Source organism: Bos indicus, chromosome 6 (genome assembly GCF_029378745.1).
Source record: "Bos indicus isolate NIAB-ARS_2022 breed Sahiwal x Tharparkar chromosome 6, NIAB-ARS_B.indTharparkar_mat_pri_1.0, whole genome shotgun sequence".
NCBI lineage: Eukaryota > Metazoa > Chordata > Mammalia > Artiodactyla > Bovidae > Bos > Bos indicus.
This window is the reverse complement of record NC_091765.1, coordinates 66,153,715-66,176,375: the sequence shown is the minus strand read 5'-3', so window position 1 is coordinate 66,176,375 and position 22,661 is coordinate 66,153,715. Positions and strand designations below refer to the sequence as shown.

Below are 22,661 nucleotides of genomic sequence, written 5' to 3'. Positions count from 1 at the left end.
ATGTCCATAAGTTTATTCTCAATGTCTGTTTCTCCATTGCTTCCCTATAAATAAATTCTTTAGTACCATTTTCTAGATTCCATATATGTGTGTTAGAATATGATATTTATCTTTCTCTTTCTGACTCACTTCACTCTGTATAATAGATTCTAGTTTTATCTACCTCATTAGAACTGACTCAGATGTGTTCCTTTTTATGGCTGAGTTATATTCCATTGTGTGTATGCACCACAACTTCTTTATCCATTCATCTGTCAATGGGCATCTAGGTTGCTTCCATGTTCTAGCTATTGTAAATAGTGCTGCAGTGAACAATGGGATACATGTGTCTTTGTAAATTTTGGTTTCCTCAGGGTATATGCCTAGCAGTGGGATTTCTGGGTCATATGGTGGTTTTATTCCTAGTTTTTTAAGGAATCTCCATACCATCTTCCATAGTTGGTGTATCAGTTCACATTCCCAGCAACAGTGCAAGAGCATTCCCTTTTCTCCACACCCTTTCCAGCATTTATTGTTTGTAGACTTTTTGATGATGGCCATTCTGACTGGTGTGAGGTCATATATTGTTGTTTTGATTTGCATTTCTCTAATAATGAGTGATGTTGAACATCTTTTCATGTATTTGTAAGCCATCTGTATGTCTTCTTTGGAGAAATGTCTTTTTCCCAGTTTTTGATGGGTTGTTTGTGTTTCTGGCATTGAGTTGTATGAGCTGCTTGTATATTTTGGAAATTAATCCTTTGTCAGTTGTTTCATTTGCTATTATTTTCTCCCATTCTGAAGGTTGTCTTTTCACCTTGCTTGTAGATGTGCAAGGTTTTTAAAAGCTTAAAAGCTGTGCAAAAGCTTTTAAGTTTAATTAGGTCCCACTTGTTTACTTGTTTTTATTTCCATTACTCTAGGAGGTGGGTCATAGAGGATCTTGCTTTGATTTATGTCTTCAAGTATTCTGCCTCTGTTTTCCTCTAAGCGTTTTATAGTTTCTGGTCTTACATTTAGGTCTTTAATCCACTTTTGAATTTATCTTTCTGTATGGTGTTAAGAAGTGTTCTAATTTCATCCTTTACCATGTAGCTGTCCAGTTTTCCCAGCACCATTTATTGAAGAGGTTGTCTTCTCCCCATTGTATAGTCTTGCCTCCTTTGTCAAAAACAAGGTACTGATAGGTGCATGGGTTTATTTCTGGGCTTTCTGTCTTGTTCCATTGGTCTATATTTGTGTTTTTGTGCCAGTACCATACTGTCTTGATGACTGTGGTTTTGTAGTATAATCTGAAGTCACGAAGGTTGATTCCTCCAGCTCCATTCTTCTTTCTCAAGACTGTTTGGCTATTCGGGGTCATTTGTGTTTCCATATGACTTGGAAATTTTTTGTTGTAGTTCTGTGAAAATTGCCATTGGTAATTTGATAGGGATCACATTGAATCTGTAGATTGCATTTGGTATTATAGTCATTTTCACAATATTGATTCATCTTACCCAGTAACATGGAATATCTCTCCTTCTGTTTATGTAGTCTTTTATTTCTTTCATTAGTGTCATATAATTTTCTGTGTACAGTTCTTTTGTCTTCTTAGGTAAGTTTCTTCCTATATATTTAATTATTATTCTTTTTTTTTTTTTGCAATGGTGAATGGGATTGATTCCTTGATTTCTCTTTCTGATTTTTCATTATTAGTATATAGAAATACAGATGATTTCTGTGTATTGATTTTGTATCCTGCAACTTTTGCTAAATTCACTGATTAGCTCTAGTAATTTTCTGATACTATCTTTAGGGTTTTCTATGTACATATCATGTCATCTGCAAACAGTGAGAGATTTACTTCTTTTCTGATCTGGATTCCTTTTATTTACTTTTCTTCTGATTGCCAAAGCTAGGACTTCCAGAAGTATGTTGAATAATAGTGGTGAAAGTGGACACCCTTGTCTGGTTCCTGATCTTAGGGGGAATGCTTTCAGTGTTTCACCACTGAGAATAATGTTTGCTGTAGGTTTATCATTTATGAGACTTCCCTGGTGGCTCAGATGGTAAAGCGTCTGCCTACGATGTGGGAGACCCAGGTTCAAACCCCGGGTCGGGAAGATTTCCTGGAGAAGGAAATGGTAACCCGCTCCAGTATTCTTGCCTGGAAAATCTCATGGATGGAGGAGCATGGTAGGCTACATTCCATGGGGTTGCAAAGAGTTGGACTTTGCAAAGAGTTTGCAAAGAGTTCGACTTCACTTTCTTTCTTTCTTTCTATCATATATGGCCTTTACTGTGTTGAAGTAGGTTCCTTCTATGACCATCTTTTGAAGAGTTTTAATCATAAATGGTGCTGATTTTCTCAAGGGCTTTTTCTGCATCTATTGAGATGCTCATATGGTTTTTTTATCTTTCAATATGTTAATATGGTGTATCACATTGACTGATTTGTGTATATTGAAGAATCCTTGCATTGCTGGAACAAACCCAACTTGATCATGGTGTTGGAGATTTTTGATGTGTTGCTGAATTCAGTTTGTTAAAATTTTGTTGAGGATTTTTACATCTATGTTCCTCAGTGATATTGGCCTATAGTTTTCTTTTTCTGTGTTGTCTTTGTCTGGTTTTGGGATCAGGGTAATGGTGATCCTGTAGAATGAGTTTGGAAGTGTTCCTTCCTCTGCAATTTTTGAAAGAGTTTTAGAAGGATAGGCATTAGCTCTTCTCTACATGTTTGATAGAATTCTCCTGTGAAGCCATCTGGTCCTGAGCTTTTGTTTTTTGGGAGAGTTTTGATCACAGCTTCAATTTCAGTGCTTGCAATTGGGTTGTTCATGATTTCTATATCTTCCTGGTTCAGTCTTAGAACATTGAACTTTTTTAAGAATCTGTCCATTTCTTCCAGGTTATCCATTTTATTGCCATATAGCTGTTCATAATAGTCTTTTATAATCTTTTGTATTTCTGTACTGTCTGTTGTAAACTCTCCTTTTTCATTTCTAATTTTATTGATTTGGTTCTTCTCTTTTTCCTTGATTAGTCTGGCCAAAGGTTTGTCAATTTTATCTTCTCGAAGAACCAGTTTTTAGTTTTATTAATCTTTACTTTTGTTTCTTTCATTTCTTTTTCAGATGTTTAGGCTCAGATCTTTATGATTTCTTTGTTTTTACTAATTTTGGGGGTTTTTTTGTTCTTCTTTTTCCAATTGTTTTAGGTATAAGGTTAGGTTGTCTATTTGATGTTTTTCTTGTTTCTTTAGGTAGGATTGTATTGCTATAAACTTCCCTCTTAGAACTGCTTTTGCTGCATCTCATGTGTTTCGAGTTGTTGTGTTTTCATTGTCATTTGTTTTTAGAATTTTTTTATTTCCCTTTCGATTTCTTCAGTAACCTGTTAGTTATTTTAAAATGTGTTTTTTAATCTCATGTGTTTGTGTTTCTTACAGTTTTTTCTTATAATTGATATCTAGTCTCATAGCATTGTGGTCAGAGAAGATGCATGTTATGATTTCAATTTTCTTAAATTTACTGAGGTTTGATTTGTGACCCAAGATGTGGTCTATCTTGGAGAATAGTCCATGTGCACTTGAGAAGAAGGTATATTCTTCTGCTTTGGATGGAATCTCCTGAAGATATCAGTGAGATGCATCTCATCTAATGTATCATTTAAGACTTGTGTTTCCTTATTTTCTGTTTTGATGATCTGTCCATTGGTGTGAGTGGGATGTTAAATTCTCCTACTATTATTGTGTTCCTGTCAATTTCTCCTTCTATGTCTGTTAGTGTTTGTCTTATGTATTGAGCTGCTCCTATGTTGGGTGCCTAGATATTTACAATTGGATTGATCCCTTGATCATTATGTAGTGTCCTTCCTTATCTCTTGTAATCTTTAAGGTCTTTTTTGTCTGATATGAGGATTGTTACTCCAGCTTTCTTTTGCTTCCCATTTGCATGGAATATATTTTTCCATCCTCTCACTTTCAGTCTGCATGTGTCTTGAGGTCTGAAGTGGGGTTTCTTGTAGACAGCATATATATGGGTCTTGTTTTTGTATCCATTCAGCCAGTCTGTCTTTTGATTGGAGCATTTAATCCATTTACATTTAAAGTAATTATTGATATATATGTTCCTATTGTCATTTTCTTAGTTGGGGTTGATTTTGTAGATCTTTTTTCTTCTCTTGTATTTCTTGGCTATATAAGTCCCTTTAACATTTGTTGTAAAGTTGATTTGGTGGTACTGAATTCTCTTAACTTTTGCTTGTTTGATAAGCTTTTGATTTCTCCATCAATTTTGAATGAGATCTTTGCCAGGTACACTAATCTTGGTTGTAGATTTTTTCCCTTCAGTACTTTAAATATATCCTGCCATTCCTTTCTGGCCTGCAATTTCTGCTGAAAGATCAGCTGTTAAGCATATGGGATTTCCCTTGTATGTTACTTGTTGCTTTTCTCTTGCTGCTTTTAATATTCTTTCTTTGTGTTTAGTCTTTGTTAGTTTGATTAGTATATGTCTTGGTGTGTTTCTCCTTGGGTTTATCCTTTATGGGACTCTTTGTGCCTGTTGGACTTGATTGACTATTTCCTTTTCCATGTTGGGGAAATTTACAACTATAATCTCTTTAAAAATTTTCTCATACCCTTTGTTTTTCTCTTCTTCCTCTGGGACCCCTATTATTCAAATGTTGCTGCATTTGATATTGTTCCAGAGGTCTCTGAGACTATCCTCAGTTCCTTTCATTCTTGTACTTTATTCTGCTCTTCAAAAGTTATTTCCACCAGTTTATCTTCCAGCTCACTGATTTGTCCCACTGCTTCAGATATTCTGCTACTGATTCCTTCTAGAGTATTTTTAATTTCAGTAGTTGTGTTGTTTGTCTCTGTATGTTTATTCTTTAATTCTCCTAGGTTTTTGTTAATTGATTCTTGCATTTTCTCAATTTTGTTTTCAATGTTTTTAATCATCTTTACTATCATTATTCTGAATTCTTTTTCAGGAGTTTGCCTATTTCCTCTTCATTTATTTGGACTTCTGTGTTTCTAGTTTGTTTCTTCATTTGTGTAGTATTTCTCTGACTTTTCATTATTTTTTAAAACTTACTGTGTTTGATGTCTCCTTATCTGAGGCTTCAAAGTTCAATTCTTTCTTCCATTTGGTTTCTGCCCTCCTAAGGTTTGTCCAGTGATTTGTGTAAGCTTCATATAGGGTGAGATTTGTGCTGAGTTTTTGTTTGTTTGTTTTTCTTCTGATGGGCAAGACTGAGTGAGGTGGTAATCTTGTCTACTGGTGACTGGATTTGTATTTTTGTTTTGTTTGTTGTTTAGATGAGGAGTCCTGCACAGGGTGATGTGCAGGTCTTGGTTGGGTGATGCCTGGTCTTGTATTGAAGTGGTTTCCTTTGTGTGATACTTTTGATATTTGATACTCCCTAGGGTTAGTTCTCTGGAAGTCTAGGGTCTTGGAATCAGTGCTCCCACTCCAAAGGCTCAGGGCTTGATTCAAGATAGACCATATTCTGGGCCATAAAACAAACCTCACTCTCAAGTCTTTAAGGCTGTAGTTGCCATAGCATGCAAACAAGAGATGAAAGGAGCTTTTCTCTGGTGTCTGCCAAACTCCTCAAACTTCAGAAGCTGAAGTCATTGCTAAACCCTTGAGGTTTGCCAATGCTCCTCTCAGCAACTGATAGATTTGTTTCATTCAATAATTTGAATTAGTTGATTGCCAAAGAGGACAGTAAGCCAACAACAGATTTCACTTTTTATATACATAATGATAAAATATTTAATTATCTAAAAAGAGTAGGATAAAACAAATTCCTTCATATAATTCCAATGTAAGGTTGTGTACTATGATGAAAACACCCTTTTTTAATGTTGAAAACTTCTCCCCCAGTTTTATTGAAGTATAATTGATGTACATGAGTGTATAAATTTAAGGTGTATGTATAATGATTTAACTTACATACACCATTAAATGATTACCACAAAAATTTTAGTGAATAGCCATTATCTCATAAAGACACAAAACTGAAGAAATAGAAAACGTATTTTTACTTGTGATGAGAACTCTTAACAACGTTGATCTACAACAAATAGCAGTGTTGTTCAGTCGCTCAGTCATGTCTGACTTCTGCCATCCCATTCACTGCAGCATGCTAGTCTTCTCTGTCCTTCACCATCTTCCAGAGCTTGTTCAAACTCATGTCCATTGAGTTGGTGATGCCATCTAACCATCTCATCCACTGTCATCCCCTTCTCCTCCTGCCTTCTCTCTCTCCCACCATCAGGGTCTTTTCTAATGAGTTGGCTCTTTGCATCAGGTGGCCAAAGTATTGGAGCTTCATCTAAAGCATCAGTTCTTCCGATGAATATTCAAGATTGATTTCCTTTAGGGTGGACTGGTTTGATCTCCTTGCAGTCCAAGGGAGTCTCAAGAGTCTTCTCCAATGTCACAGTTCAAAGGCATCAATTCTTCAGCACTCAGCCTTCTGTATGGTCCAACTCTCACATCCATACATGACTACTGAAAAAAACCATAGCTTTGTCTAGACAGACGTTTGTTGGCAAAGTAATGTCTCTGCTTTTTAATATGCTGTCTATGTTTGTCATAGCTTTTCTTCCAAGGAGCAAACATCTTTTAATTTCGTGGCTACAGTCACCATCTGCATTGATTTTGGAGCCCAAGAAAATAAAGTCTGTCACTGTTTCCACTGTTTCCCCATCTATTTGCCATGATGTGATGGGACTGGATGCCATGATCTTAGTTTTTTGAATGTTGAGTTTTAAGCCAGGTTTTTCACTCTCCTCTTTCACTTTCATTAAGAGTCTCTTTAGTTCTTCTTCACCTTCTGCCATAAGGGTGGCATCATCTGCATATCTGAGATTATTGATATTTCTCCCGGCAATCTTGATTCCAGCTTGGGCTTCATCTATCCTGCATTTTGCATGATGTACTCTGCATATAATTTAAATAAGCAGGGTGACAATATACAGCCTTGACGTACTCCTTTCTCAATTTGGAACCAGTCTGTTGTTCCATGTCTAGTTCTAACTGTTGCTTCTTGACCTGCATACAGGTTTCTCAGGAGGAATGTAAGGTGGTCTGGTATTCCCATCTCTTTAAGAATTTTCTATAAATATAATGAATTAATAGGAATGTTAATTAGATTTATTATGTTTTACATTATATCCCTAGTACTTATTTATTTTATTTATTCTATAATGTACCTAGTCTGTACCTTTTGAATGCTTTCATCCAATTCTCACTCCACCGCACTCTCCACTCCTGGTAACCACAAATGTGACCTCTTTTTCTGCCTTCTTTTGATCTTGTTTCTCAGTCTTGTTTTGAAGTATAATTGACCTGAAACATGTTAGTTTCTATTATACAACATAGTGATTTGATATTTCTATACATTTCAAAATAATCACCATGAAAAGTGTGGTTATGTCACCATATAAAGATATTACAAAGTTATTGATTATATTTCCCATACTGTGTATTTTATAATCATGACTCATTTATTTTGCAACTGGAAATTTGTACCTTTCTCCTCATGTTTCTCTCCTCTGACAGTCACCTTTTTGTTCTCTGTACGTACAACTTTTTTTCTCTTTTATATTTTTTCATTTGCTTTGTCATTCAGAATCTACATATAAATTAAATCATATAGTATTTGTCTTTCTGTCTGAGTTACTTCATTTATCATAATATCCTCTGGGTCCATACATGTTGTCACCAAATGCAAGATTTCATTCTTTTTTATGGTTTATGGCTGACTTATATTCCATTGTGTGCAGATTGATATATGTATCTATATATAATTACATATCTCATATCTTCTAAATCAGTTTGTTGATAAGCATTTAGGCTGCTTCCATGTCTTGGCTATTATAAACTGTGGTATAATGAACAGAGGAGTGTGTATGTCTTTTCTAATTTTTGTTTTCATGTCTTTGGATAAATACCCATGTGTGGAATTGCTGGATCATATGGTCATTCTATTTTTACTTTTTTGAGGAGTCTCCATACTGTTTTCCATGGTGGCTGCACCAATTTATGTTCCCACCAACAAAGCAAGAGGATTCCCTTTTCTCTACATCTTGGTCAACACTTTTTATCTGTTTTTTTTTTTTTTTTTTACAATAGTCAATCTAACAGGTATGAGGTGGTATCTCATTGCAGTTTTGATTTGCATTTCCCTGGTGATTAGTGATGTTGAGCATCTTTTCATGTGTCTGTTGGCCATGTGTATATCTTGTTTGAAACAATGTTCAGATCTGCTGCCCATTTGGAGAAGGAAATGGCAACTTGCACCATTATTCTTGCCAGGATAATCCCAGGGACAGGAGCCTGGCAGGCTCCAGTCCACGGTGTCACAAAAAGTCAGACGTGACTGAGCACACACACTCAAAGATAGAAAAGAAACTGTGGAAATAAAGACAGAGTAAGGGCAGAGAAGAAAATAAAATGAAATGTTTGTTTCACAGTCATGTCTGACTCTTTGTGACCCCATGAACTGTAGCATGCCAGGCTGATCCAGTATTTTACTTTCAATGTGTTTATATTACTTTTAAGTCTACATGATATATGGATGGATGAGCACTTATATACCCGTGATTTTTATTCACTTACTTTACTAATTTGAGGAAAGAAACATGTCTGGTACTATGTAAGTAATGGAAACATTTGTGTATGATATAGATATATTTTTGTATCAATACTAATGATTTTACTTTTAAATTTAAGATTTACAGTGTCTTCAGAGTTTATATATGTCTTGTCATCTGATATGATGAAGCTGAAAATATTTTTAATTAAGTCAATGCATGCTGGCACAAATTATTAAGCAGGGACACACATATACATACAAACACAATATTGTAAATGAGAGACAACAAACTAAGATATTTAAGGTGACAATCTACTACCTAGAAGTAGGTTAATATAGTGCTAGTTCAGGGGCTCTAGGTTCATAGATCACTTAGTAGCGTGTGACATTAGACTTATCATTTAATCTCATTGCTGTTTAGTCTCCTCATCAGTCAAATAAGAATAATCACCTGAAGAGTGATTTTGATGTGAATCAACTCACCTCATAAGTTGATTCATGTGAATATGTTTTGAAAAATACCTGGCTCATAGTTAAATGCTCAATAAATGATGGGTTTTATTCTCAGTTATCAATTGAGCCTAACAAACTTCCCTGACATTTGGTGGCTTAAAAACATCAATTTATTATTTACCTTTGTTGTTCTTTTGGCTCAACTGAGTGGTTCTCACTTGCAGTCTCAGATACAGTTGCAGTCAAACGGCAGGTGAAGATGGGGCCATAGGAAGTTTTTATACTCCCAGACCTAATTCTTGGACTGAGAGGACCACAATTATGGTGGTTATTTGAGGATTCCTGTCTGTATGTGGCCATTTTGTGCCTTCCCATGACAAGGCAGTTTCATTAATCAGATTTTATATAGGGCAGCTAGCTTTCCCTGGAGCAAGCATTCCAAGAGATAGGAAGTAGAAGCAGCACGTCTATCAATGTCCATCCTACAAACTGGCACAAATATGGTGCTTGTGCCATGTTCTCTAGGTCAAAATGGAGTCCTTTCAGATTCAAGAAGAGGGGACTCAAACCTTACCTCTCAGTGGGATGTGTGTCAAAGGATTATAGCCATCTTTAATCTATCACATATATTAACATTATTCAGTGGCCTATTTAATGAATACCAACATTTCATGACTTCTTGGCAGTTGATGACCTCTGTGGAATTTAGATACATTTGCCCTAGATTCTCAATATTACAATGTTAAAAAAAATGGTATTTGAACAATTAGCATTATAATCACTGGAGAGTTCCAACCTATGAAAAAGACAACCCCAGCTTTATCCCCCATTGGCTTGCATCATGTGGAGTGCTGTTGTGTATACCACCATTACCTAATAGTTAAAGATCAATTCAGAGAAGAAACATTTGTTTTTCCATAAAATCCATTGAGGATACATCTCTCTGTTTTAACACATGAAACAAGATTGTGAGAGAACTGGGTACATATGTTGCTGTCAACAGGGTATAAAAATTAGAGGTCATTCAGGTTCCAGGGAAAAGAATTACTGGGGCAGGGTGGCTTCTTCCTAAACCTTAGCTAAAAATGGCAGCACAGTTAAGTAAAGGGAGTTCAAAGTTTGGGATGGTGACAGTGGAGATATGTTTTTCTGCTCCTGTTGCACCAGCCCCTTAACCATCCCTTTATTTAGCTAATTGACTCCAGACCTTAGTGAACTGGCACTTGAGCCAGTTAAAGTGGCAATTTGAAACAAAGAAATTTTAAAATTAGTTTTGGAGGTTCAATTCAGTTCAGTTCAGTCGCTCAGTTGTGTCAGACCCTTTGCGACCCCATGGACTGCAGCAGCCAGGCTATCTGTTCATCACCAATTCCCAGAGCATACTCAAACTCATGTCCATCAAATCGGTGATGCCATCCAGCCATCTCATCCTCTGTGGTCCACTTCTCCTTCTGCCTTCTATCTCTCCTAGCATCAGGGTCTTTTCCAATGAGTCAATTCTTGCCATCAGGTGGCCAAAGTATTGGAGTGTCAGCTTCAGCATCAGTCCTTCCAGTGAATATTCAGGAATGATTTCCTTTGGGATTGACTGGTTAGATCTCCTTGCACTCCAAGGGACTCTCAAGATTCTTTTCCAACACCACAGTTCAAAAGCTTCAATTCTTCGGTGCTCAGCTTTCTTTATGGTCCAACTCTCACATCCATACATGACTACCGGAAAAATCCTAGCTTTGACTAGATGGACCTTTGTCAGCAAAGTAATGTCTCTGCTTTTTATATGCTAAGTTGGTCATAGCTTTTCTTCCAAGGAGCAAGCATCTTTTAATTTCATGATTGCAGTCACCATCTGCAGTGATTTTGGAGCCCAAGAAAATAAAGTCTCTCACTGTTTCCATTGTTTCCCCATCTATTTGCCATGAAGTGATGGGACCGGATACCATGCCATGATCTTCTTTTTTTGAATGTAGAGTTTTAAGTTTTTACACTCTCCTCTTTTACTTTCATCAGAAGGCTCTTTAGTTCCTCTTTGCTTTCTGCCATAAGGGTGGTGTCATCTGCATATGAGAGGTTATTGATATTTCTTCCTGCAATCTGGATTCCAGATTGTGCTTCATCCAGCCCAGTATTTTGCATGATGTCCTCTGTATATAAGCTAAATAAGCAAGATGACAATATACAGCCTTGACTCCTTTCCCTATTTGGAACCAGCCTGTTGTTCCACGTTTTGAGGTTCAGTATCACAAATTTAGACAGGCGGTTCCAATGACCTAAATAAATGGAGAAGTCATTTCTGTCTAATATCCTGCACAGTATTAGCTATAAAGAAAATAAAAATAAAAACTTGCCAGGAAACATAATCTCTCAAGCATTCATGTGGTACTAATGTAGTTAGATATTTATTTTTAACCTGAATCACTTCTTGATGACGATATATTATTTTATGACATCTCCTACTAAATTCCATTGTTTGTTTCATTAAAAATTTTTTTTTGATTTTTTTTTCAAGTGTATGATTCTACTGCAATCATACACTTGCAGTAGAGTGGTTGTAGAATCACAGCACAGCACTCAAAAATCAATTTCCAAGTAAATTAATTTATTCACTTGGATTTCTTAAACACCTTGAAGTGTATGCATATAATAAAAATGAACCACTTAAAATCTCCTCTTATGTCCTATCCCTTTCCCCATATTCCACAGTCATTCCCATTTCCCTGCCTCCAAAAGTCTTCATAAATGCCTCCTTAAGGACCTATATCATTCACCTCTCATTTTTTACAGCTTTCTGCCTAACTCTCTAGTTTGCTTCTTCTTCATATTCCATTGTTCTTTAAAACAAAGCATCAGACTTTACTTTCACCACCAGACACATGCACAACTGGTCATCGTTTCTGCTTTGGCTCAGCCTCTTCACACTTTCTGGAGCTATTTCTCTCCTCTTCCCCAGTAGCATATTGGACACCTACTGACCTGGGGGCCTTATCTTCCAGTGTCATATCTTTTTGTCTCTTCTTACTGTTCATGGAGTTCTCAAGGCAAGAATACTGAAGTGATTTGCCACTCCCTTCTCCAGCGGACTACGTTTTGTCCTTGAATATTCATTGTAAGGACTGATGCTGAAGCTGAAGCTTCAATACTTTGGCCACCTGATGTGAAAAGCCAACTCATTGGAAAAGACCCTGAAGTTGGAAAAGACTGAGGGCATGAGGAGAAGGAGCGACAAAGGATGAGATGGTTGGATGGCATCATCGCCTCAATGGACATGAGTTTGAGAAAACTCTGGGAGATATTGAAGGACAGGGAAGTATGGTGTGCTGCAGTCCCTTGGGTCACAAAGAGTTGGACACGACTGAGTGACTGAACAACAACAACATATTCCATTATGAACAAAATAACCCATCAGGCAATTGACAAAATTTTCTTCAGAGAATTTCGATCATTCCTTCTCTCCAACTTGGATTCTGAATGGATCTAAATTTAGAAGTAGGAGTAGTGTGATCAGTTTTCAGAGATAGAAAAAAGAAAAATGTAGGAAAAGAAGAGAGGTAATACAGGGTGCCAATTTTCACTTCTGAAGTTAAGCTCTATGATGGAACAACAACAACAAAAAATCTACATGGTTAGAAATAACTATAAAGGGAGGAAAGTACATAAAATATATGTAGTTGAGTTGGAGAAGATCTTTTGAAAGGGGATTGCTTCCACACCTTTTCTGAAGACTTTCTGAAAGTGTCAGGCTCACAGAAGTGTGCCACAGAAAAGATTGTATATCCCATTTCTTGGCATCTTGTCCAAAATAGTATTTATCCTAGATTTTAAATTTTTGATTAAAAATTAGTCTTTATGTTTGTACTAAAATAAGTCAGCTATTTGTTAGATCTTAGCCTTATTCTTCTGACTTCTACCATGGTCTCATTTAGAAACGTGAAGCATGTATAACAAACAAAATTCTGATTTTGTTTGTTATGCATGATCAAACCTCAGAAACAACCAATAGTAGATTGTCTCTGGTTCTTGTCTTTCCAGACCCAATATAACCAACATCTTTCCATTAAGAATATTAGGTAAGATACTAATAAAGCAACATGATCTGGGACACTAGCAGCTTAGGGCAGCTAAGAGAACTAACTTCTGGTCTTGGGTCATGGTGAGCAAGCTTTCTGATGCTGTTCTTCTTACTGTCCTGTTGGGGTACCATCCTGCTGTGACCTGGTTCAATAGGCCTTTGAGAGACAGAGGTCCTCCTTTAGATGCCAAAGGATGTACTCAGTGAAACATTGCAGATAAGGTACACAAAACAAGCCTGGGCAACTGAGGCTAACTTATACTACTCTTGAGCTCATGAATAAGCTGAATTTTCTTGTCACAGTTGTTTTGTCATTTATTATATATTATAATAAAGTACTTTATTATTTAGTAAAATTTTAACTTGCAATAAGCCTTTTCATAAACAATCAGACTTAAAAAAAGGAAAGTGTATATTAAATGAGATTTTAAATATTAAATTTCTGTTTTTAAGAAAGTTCATAAATATTAAGTACACAAAAGAGTTTTCACCATTTATCATCCATAATGAGAACTTTGGTAGTGATATCACTACCAAAGCCAGAAGCGATAGATTTGCAAAAGAATCATCAGCATTTACTTCAAAGGTTAGTAGTTATTCTAAGAAGACTGTACTGGAAGATAAGAAATTAACCCACACATGGCTACAGAAGGTGCATCTATACATTTCATTGTGAAATAAATATTTTCCTTTAGAGCAAATGACTATTTATCTAGTTGTTTTTATTATATTTTTAATCCCAAATATTTTAGTGCATGCAGTTTGATATATTGGCTATTACATAAGGCCGGTTTTGTATTATATTGCTATTTGGTGCTTCAGATAAATTCCCATGCTTTTTCTTTACTATTCAGCTTGTGGAATCACATTAAAACCTGAAAATTCATTCCTCAAAAGTAAAACATCTTCTATTTTTGTGAATGTCATTTTATATTAAGTTAAAAGGATTATATTTAAAATTAACTTATCTTCAGTGATATGAATTTAAATTGGGCAGGTCATAAGATCATAGTAAAAGATAAAAATTCTTACTGAGAAATATATGCAATGACTATATCCTCAGAATTGGTGGTGGTATGTACATAATTCATAAATGCATCCAAACTGCAATTGACTTGTGAGCTATTAATTGTCAAACTTCACAAATAATGTTAGGTGCAGATATACCTTGGTTTTTTTTGTGTGTGTGCTTCATGTCACTGTGTTTTGTAGATACTGAGTTTTTTGCAAATTGGAGGTTTGTGACAACTCTCCTTTGGGCAAATCTATTGGAGACATTTTTCCAACAACATTTGATCACCTCGTGTCTCTGTGTCACATTTCAGGAATTCTTGGAATATGTCAAACCTCTTCATTTTATTATATTTGCTATAGTGATCTGGATTAGTGATCTTTGATGTTACTACTATGACTTGCTGAAGGCTCAGATGATGGCTAGTATATTTTAGCAATACAATATTTCTTAATTAAGGTATATTTTTAATTTTAATTACGGTATATACATTGTCTTTTTTTAGATATAATGCTATTGTACATTTAATAGACTACAATGTACTTAAACATAAATTTTATATGTGCTGGGAAGACAAAAAGTGTGTGTAACTTGATTTATTTGATATTTGCTTTGTTCTGGTGGTCTTGGGCTGAATTTACAATATCTCTGAGATATGCCTGTATGTAGATGACCTTCAGCATCTGCAGATTTCACATCCACAGATTCAACCAACCAAAGATTGAAAATATTTGAAAAAAATTTTCAGAAATTTATGAAAAGCAAAACTTAAATTTGTGGTACACACGTAGCTATTTATATAGCGTTTACATTGCTTCAAATATTGTAAGTAATCTAGAGATAATTTAAAGTAAATGGGAGAATGTACATAGGTTATACACATATTCTATGGAATTTTATATGAGGAACTAGAGCATCCATGAATTACTACTGTATATAACAGTTTGATGAATTAAACTATAAAACATTTTGTGATAAAACCAGAATTGGCTACCCCCTCCAAAAAAAAAAACAACAACACTCAAACATAATAGCATATATTTTCTCTCTTTAGTTTCTCCTTAATAAGATTTTATGAATATTTAATTCTTTAAAAATACATTTTAAAATAAATTTAATTATCTAAAAAGCTACTGAATTTTTTATAAACCAAAGTTAAAAATTTTGTTGCATTGTTTAAAATTCATTTAGAAATTTTAAACAGTTCAAAAGCTGTGCTAATGGAATTCAGATTTTTGAAGATATTACAGTTATTGAAAAAGTGCTTGTGACACAAGAAAGACATTTATATTTACCTCTCCAAACTAAATAACCTAATCAAGTTCACATGAATTTTAAATGATGCATAATGTAAGATTTAATTTTGACATTCTATAATTATTTCTTGGGATATTTTAACTCATATGAAGAATCTTTTGATGGAGTGCTTATTAAAACAGGATAAATTTGCATTCTTAGAGAAAATAAATGAAATTTAAGAGGCTCTCCAATTTGCAGCATCTAAGTTTGGCAAAACCTTCAAAAAGATCATAAATAATGGAAAACATTTTATGAAACTTGTATCATACAAATGTTTGCTGAAGATTGTTACTTTGAGTAGAGACAAAAAAGACAGTACTTGGGAAAATATTTGGACTGGAAATTATATATTTTAAGAAAAACTGGAAATGAGATTTTCTGTTTAGCATAATTTCTCTGAGTTTATTTTCTAAATTTAAAATATTATCTACAGTGAGGAGTAAATTAAAGATGTCAAAATTTCCCATATATCAACCATAAGATACATATTTGACAAGACTGAAGGCAATTAAAAATTTTTAAAACAGTAACACCATATTGGGAAAGGCAATGGCAACCTACTCCAGTACTCTTGCCTGGAAAATCCCATGGATGGAGGAGCCTGGTAGGCTGCAGTCCATGGGGTCGCGAAGAGTAGGGCAGGACTGAACGACTTCACTTTCACTTTTCACTTTCGTGCCTTGGAGAAGGAAATTGCAACCCACTCCAGTGTTCTTGCCTGGAGAATCCCAGGGATGGGGGAGCCTGGTGGGCTGCCGTTTACGGGGTCGCACAGAATTGTACACGACTGAAGCAGTTTACGGAGAAGGCGATGGCACCCCACTCCAGTACTCTTACCTGAAAAATCCCATGGACGGAGGAGCCTGGTAGGCTGCAGTCCATGGGGTCGAGAAGAGTCAGACACGACTGAGAGACTTCAGTTTCACTTTTCACTTGCATGCATCGGAGAAGGAAATGGCAACCCACTCCAGTGTCCTTGCCTGGAGAATCCCAGGGATGGGGGAGCCTGGTGGGCTGCGGTCTATGGGGTCGCACAGAGTCGGTCACGACTGAAGCGACTTAGCAGCAGCAGCAGAAGTGACTTAGCAGCAGACTTAACAGTAGCAAAAGCGACTTAGCAGCTGCAGCAACAGCAGCAGCAACACCATATTAAAAATGTATTCTTCAGGAAAATATTAGTGACAGTATTACAGACAATAAAGGCTGAAACTAATTAAAATACATTAAGATTTGCCAAGAATTACCATTTGCTGTTTTTTAATATTAATGAAGACATCTTCAAGTTTTTGCTTAAATATAGTTTAACTTTGAGAAATAATTTTATTTTAAAAAATGAATTTTGAATTGCTGTCTATACTAAATTCGCCAATATAAAATCTCAAAAATTTATAAATTTATTTTATTGTCCCCTTTCACTTTCAGGGGTCCTAGCTTGGAAAACATGGTTACTGTAATTAATCGGAGAAGGCAATGGCACCCCACTCCAGTACTCTTGCCTGGAAAATGCCATGGATGGAGGGGCCTGGAAGGCTGCAGTCCATGGGGTCGCTGAGGGTCGGACACGACTGAACGACTTCACTTTCACTTTTCACTTTCATGCATTGGAGAAGGAAATGGCAACCCACTCCAGTGTTCTTGCCTTTAGAATCCCAGGGACGGGGAAGACTGGTGGGCTTCCGTCTAAGGGGTCGCACAGAGTCGGACACGACTGAAGTGACTTAGCACCATAATTAATAACTTGGCATGCTTAGGAGAGGTCAGATACACTGCAAGACTTGTGGCTCATTCTCTGATTACAGGCACTTTCAAATTTCCCTCACGGCCAGGTGGGATTAAGATATAACTGAAAGAAACAACCGGAGAGTTTGCCATAAGATCGCTGTGACAAAGAAGGAAAAGATTCCCACCGGAAAGACCATGCATCATGTTAAGGAACAGGAACCCTTGTCCCAGTGCTGTTTCCTTTACATGGAGGGACACATACAAGAACAACACCCTTAACGGTTCTCGATCTTTGGACTTCTTCCTGTATAGCCTGTGGCAATTAGCTATCTGATTGGTCAGTTCTGAAAGAGGAAGTCGGGATGTGACCCGCCCCTTTATTTCCTTTTAGGGAGGAGCGATTTCTAATAGGTTCCCACCTCACTCGGCACTCAGGCCCCCAGGCGGTAAAGTTGACAGGCGACGAATTTGCTTCTGCGCCATCTTCCGTTGGACGCTGTCTGGCCAGTGTTTGGTAAGTCTAATTCTGGAGTTCAGTATCAGTAAGCCTGCGGTTATAAGCCATACTTAATTAAGTACCTTCTCTAGCAGTTGTAAGGAAATATTTTGGTTTTCCTGCCGCTTTTTTTTTTTTTTTCATTTCTCTCAAGGGAAGAGAGAGAGTTTACTTACGGGACCCTTCTCACATGCAGACATCTAGAATATAGAGTGGGAGTAAAGAGAAAACGAAAAAGAGAAATCTGTGTTTTAGAGTGTTTATGGAGTAACACTTCGGGTGCATGCTTATGGCATGGTTGGAGTGGGAGGTATTGGACAGTGTTGGACTAGGCACTGACCACATATTTTCAGCAGTAGGGAGCTGTGACAACGTATTTTCAGTGGTAAGGGGCTGTTCCAGCTTATGGCAATTTTGTTTACAGGAGAGTGGCTGTTTTTATATAAGCAGACGCCGATTTCTGTAGCGGGCAAGTCTGCATACTTTGGGATGTAAGCAAAGGTAGGCAAGCTTTCAAGGGCTCAGCAAGAAAATCTGACCAGTACCACTGAGATATCCTTATTAAATGCATCCTAGCCAAATAGTTGCTGCTGCTTGACCTTAAATTCTACATATTTGATTATTTCTAAGTAGCCTTGTCAGAGACAAGGGTTTGATTATAGAGAGTCTTTTCGTGTACCAGCCTTTTTTAGGTCTCAAAGTGTTTCTACTGTAATCAGCAGTATCTGCAGGATGTATTTAGTGCTAGGCTTAGGTTGTGGCAGAGAAAATATGAAATTCTGGTTATTTTTTGTATTGTTTGGAGTCCTTTTCAGAGTCAAGAGAGGAAACAGAGGGACAAATCTAGGAGTCATGTGACTTGTTCCTATGTTTAAAAGTTTCTCCTATCTCTTTGGGGAGATACAACAGGACTTGGTGACTAAACCACCACCACTTATCTCTTGATCTCAAGTGGCCCTAAATTTGATAATTTCATACAGTCTGACCATGACTTTTCACTGCTGAGATTCAAATTGTGACTCCACCAATAGGAGGTTGATGGATACCAAAATTAAAAAAAAAAAAGAGAACCCTTACTGTAAAGAGTATCTTGTTGTTTAGTCCCTCAGTCATGTCCAACTCTTTTATGACAGGCTTCTCTGTCTGTGGGATTTCCCAAGCAAGAATACTGGAGTGGGTTCTCATTTCCTTCTCCAGAGGATCTGCCTGATGCAAGGACTGAACTTCGGTCTCCTGCATTGTGGGCAAATTCTTTACCGCTGAGCCACCAGGGAAGCCGATAAGGACCATATAACTTCCTAAATTCAGAAGGAAAAATAACTCAGTAAAACGATTGCAAAAATAGTGTCTAAGAAAACAAGTCAGATAGGCTTGTGCTTGGGAATCTCTGGTTCTAATGATTGCATTTGCTTAGTTTGAGGTATTCAAGTAATTTAAAATTCGTGCTCAGGTTAATATAGAACAATGGAAACAAATGAACAATGGAAACAAAAGAAAAACTGGCGGAGAATAAAACTTATTTTAGAAGAAAACTTGAGAAATTATGAAGTGAATTGACAAAGGTGACGTAGAAAATTACACTTTGAAGTTCCAGTAGACATCTATAAGGGAGAAATAGAGAGTCAAGGGGATGTAAATGCTGTTCAACAGAGTATAAGAAAAGGGAGAGGTGTTTAGTTGTTACTAGATTGAAATAGGTCCCCAGGTCCCAAATTAATCAGAAAGAGAAAGAGGCAGGGTCTCAAATGGAATGTCTCCTTCAAAGAGAGTCAAGAAACAATTGAGGTAAGAAAATGATATAAAGTGCATTAGAACAGAATCTTAAATAGTGAGAAAAGTAGGAAGGTCTGTAGAATATACAGAGTATCATTAGGTGATTTTCAGGTACTATAGTCTTTGTAGATTTGCAGAGAGATATACTTAGTTTGTGCCTTAAAGGAATATGCCCAAGAATTAGGACTGAAGACAAGGCTCAGCAAGATAAGGCACATTGCAAGGAACAAGGCAAGAAGATGAGTTAAATTTAAGCTTGTATAGGCTTGATATCAGTCTGATGGGAGAAAAGTCTTTTTTTGTGGAATTATCCATCTCAGAGAAGTGGGGGATAAGAAATCTGTTTAAATAGTAGATACTTTTAGTAAACTCAGAATGTAGTGATTTCATCATTGATAGTTGAAATGATTCTGGAATTTAAGAAATGGAGGAAGAAATTAGAAAAAAAACAAAACAAAACCCACAAACCCTGATGTCTGGAAAAGATAAAAAGGAAGGCAAGTATTCATTTCCAGCAAACAGCAATAATCTGTTATATTTTGGAGAACAGACCAAATTAATAAGCAGGTTAAGCAGTTAGAAACTCAACTTTTGAAATGGATTAAATGGTTAACAAATTAACTCCAACTTTCTGAAAGGTATAGGAAGATAAAAAGTAGAGGCATATTTTATTGCTGTAGAAAAATGTGTAGCAGAAAAAAAATGCTATTCAAGGCCTGAACACTTCAGTGATGAAAGGCACTGCCCGCAGGAGCATATGGAAGGGCTATTAGTTCTCAGTGGGCCCCTAGGCTCTCAGGCTTCAGAAACATCAATTGCAGCTTCACTTCAGGAATCAACTTTTGAGAGTGATTTTTCAGCCAAAATAAATAAGATAAAAAGGAAACCCTCTCTGAGATACAGGTTTCACCAGCTAAGCCATTCCGTAGCAAGAGGCAGTGGAAAGAGCCACTGTCATATAGGATTGAAAATATCTGCTTTCTGGAGGTAGTAAGGCTTATTTCATGAGATAGAGTTTCCACTTCCAGTAGTAACAGAGTGTCAAAAACTGGAAGTTAAAGGAGAGAACAGAAATGAAGAGGTTTTAAAAATATGTTGCAGAGGGAAAAATTATACTTCAAGTAAAATCTGGTGATCTTGACTGCAGAATTTTAAACTTTTCTGAAAGTCAGGAATGTCTGAAATGTCAGTCCAAGAGAGGCAGTGGTATGCTAAATGCATTTTTGTGCCTAGATTGATGAGTCCATAGTGTCATAATTAATGTACTAATAGTTTCCTGGAATCTGTACTGCTCACACAGACTTACAAGCATCCAGATAAAGCTAAAACCAATAATATTTCCAGGTATACTTCTTCCTTTTCGTGCATACTCAGTCGCTCAGTCCTGTCCAACTCTTGGTGACCCTATGGGCTGTAGCTTGTTAGGCTCCTCTGTCCAGGGGATTCTCCAGGCAAGAATACTGGAGCGGGTTGCCATTTCCTACACCAGGGGATCTTCCCAACTCAGGGATCAAACCTGCATCTGTTGTGTCTCCTGCTTTGGCAGGTGGATTCTTTACCGCTTGTGCCACCAATTCTGATTTTTAAGAACACAGTGTTTTAGGGGAATATCTAGTCTAGAATCTGGGAATGTCTTATATTTAAGTTTTAGTGCTCTGGGGCCAGTTTTAAGTTTATATGTTAATTTACTTTTGTTTTTGAACCATACATTCCAAACTCAAAAACTTGTAATTCAAAAACTAAAAAAATATACATTGATAAATCTAATTTCTGTTATATTTCTTTCAAGTTGTACTTACTGATATTTACTTGTTTAACATGGGATTCCCAGGTGCTTCAGGGGCAGAGAATTTGCTTGCCAAGCAAGAGACCCTGATTTGATCCCTGTGTAGAGAAGATGCCCTGGAGAAGGAAATGGCAACCTAATCCAGTATTCTTGCCTGGGAAATTCCTTGGATGGAGGAACCTGGCAGGCTACAGTCCAGGGAGTCGCAAAGAGTTAGACACGACTTTGCCACTAAACAGAAGCAGCAGTTGTTTAACAAACATTACTGTAATTGTTAGTAAATGCCCAATATTGTCCTGTGTACTTTGCAGTTGTTAACTCATTATTTTTGTGTATCAATCCCTAAAGTAAGAATTCCTACAATTTCCATTTTATAGATCATCTAAAAGACTTTAATTAATTTGTAAGTGTGAGAGATAGACCCAGGCAGTTTGGTTTGAGTTAGACTATGTGGGAAATTCTTAAAGAGATGGGAATACCAGACAATCTTACCTGCCTCCTGAGAAACCTGTATGCAGGTCAAGAAGCAACCGTTAGAAACAGACATGGAACAACAGACTGGTTCCAAATTGGGAAGGAATGCCTTAAGGCTGTATATTGTCACCCTGCTTATTTAAGTTATATGTAGAGGACATCATGAGAAATGCTGGGCTGGATGAAGCACGGGCTGGATGAAGCACAGGCTGGAATCAAGATTTCTGAGAGAAATATCAATAATCTCAGGTATGACAGATGACATCACCCTTATGGCAGAAAGTGAAGAGGAACTACAGAGACTCTTGATGAAAGTGAAAGAGAAGAGTGAAAACCTGGCTTAAAACTCAACATTCAAAAAGCTAAGATCATGGCATCCAGTCCCATCACTTCATGGCAAATAGATGGGGAAACAATGGAAACAGTGAGAGACTTTTTTTCCTTGGGCTCCAAAATCACTGCAGATGGTGACTGCAGCCATGAAATTAAAAGACGCTTGCTCCTTGGAAGAAAAGCTACAACCAACCTAAACAGCATACTAAAAGGCAGAGACGTTACTTTGCCAACAAAGGGCAGTCTAGTCAAGGCTATGGTTTTTCCAGTAGTCATGTATGGATGTGAAAGTTGGACCATACAGAAGGCTGAGCACTGAAGAATTGATTGTTTTGAACTGTGTTATTGGAGAAGACTCCTGAGAGTCCCTTGGACTGCAAGGAGATCCAACCAGTCCCTCCTAAAGGAAATCAGTCCTGAATATTCATTGGAAAGACTGATGCTGAAGCTGAAGCTCCAGTACTTTGGCCACCTGGTGCAAAGAGCTGACTCATAGAGAAGACCCTGATGCTGGGAAAGATTGAAGGCAGAAGAAGGAGATGACAGGATGAGGTGGTTGGATGGTATCACTGACTCAATGGACATGAGTTTGAGCAAGCTCTGGAAGATGGTGAAGGACAGGGAAGTCTGGTGTCCTGCAGTCCTTGGGGTTGCAAAGTTTAAATGC

The 22,661-nt window shown here is 36.9% G+C and overlaps 1 protein-coding gene across 2 annotated transcripts in view; it reads left to right on the top strand.

Annotated features, from left to right (window-relative positions):
- Nucleotides 1–22,661, top strand: part of GABRA4 (gamma-aminobutyric acid type A receptor subunit alpha4) — a 238,179-nt gene that overhangs the window by 86,870 nt on the left and 128,648 nt on the right. For both annotated transcript variants that reach the window (XM_070791382.1, XM_070791383.1), the window contains exon 9: nt 17,524–17,646. In XM_070791382.1, coding sequence (XP_070647483.1) covers nt 17,524–17,646 — 123 coding nt within the window. The remainder of the gene's footprint in view (nt 1–17,523; nt 17,647–22,661) is intronic.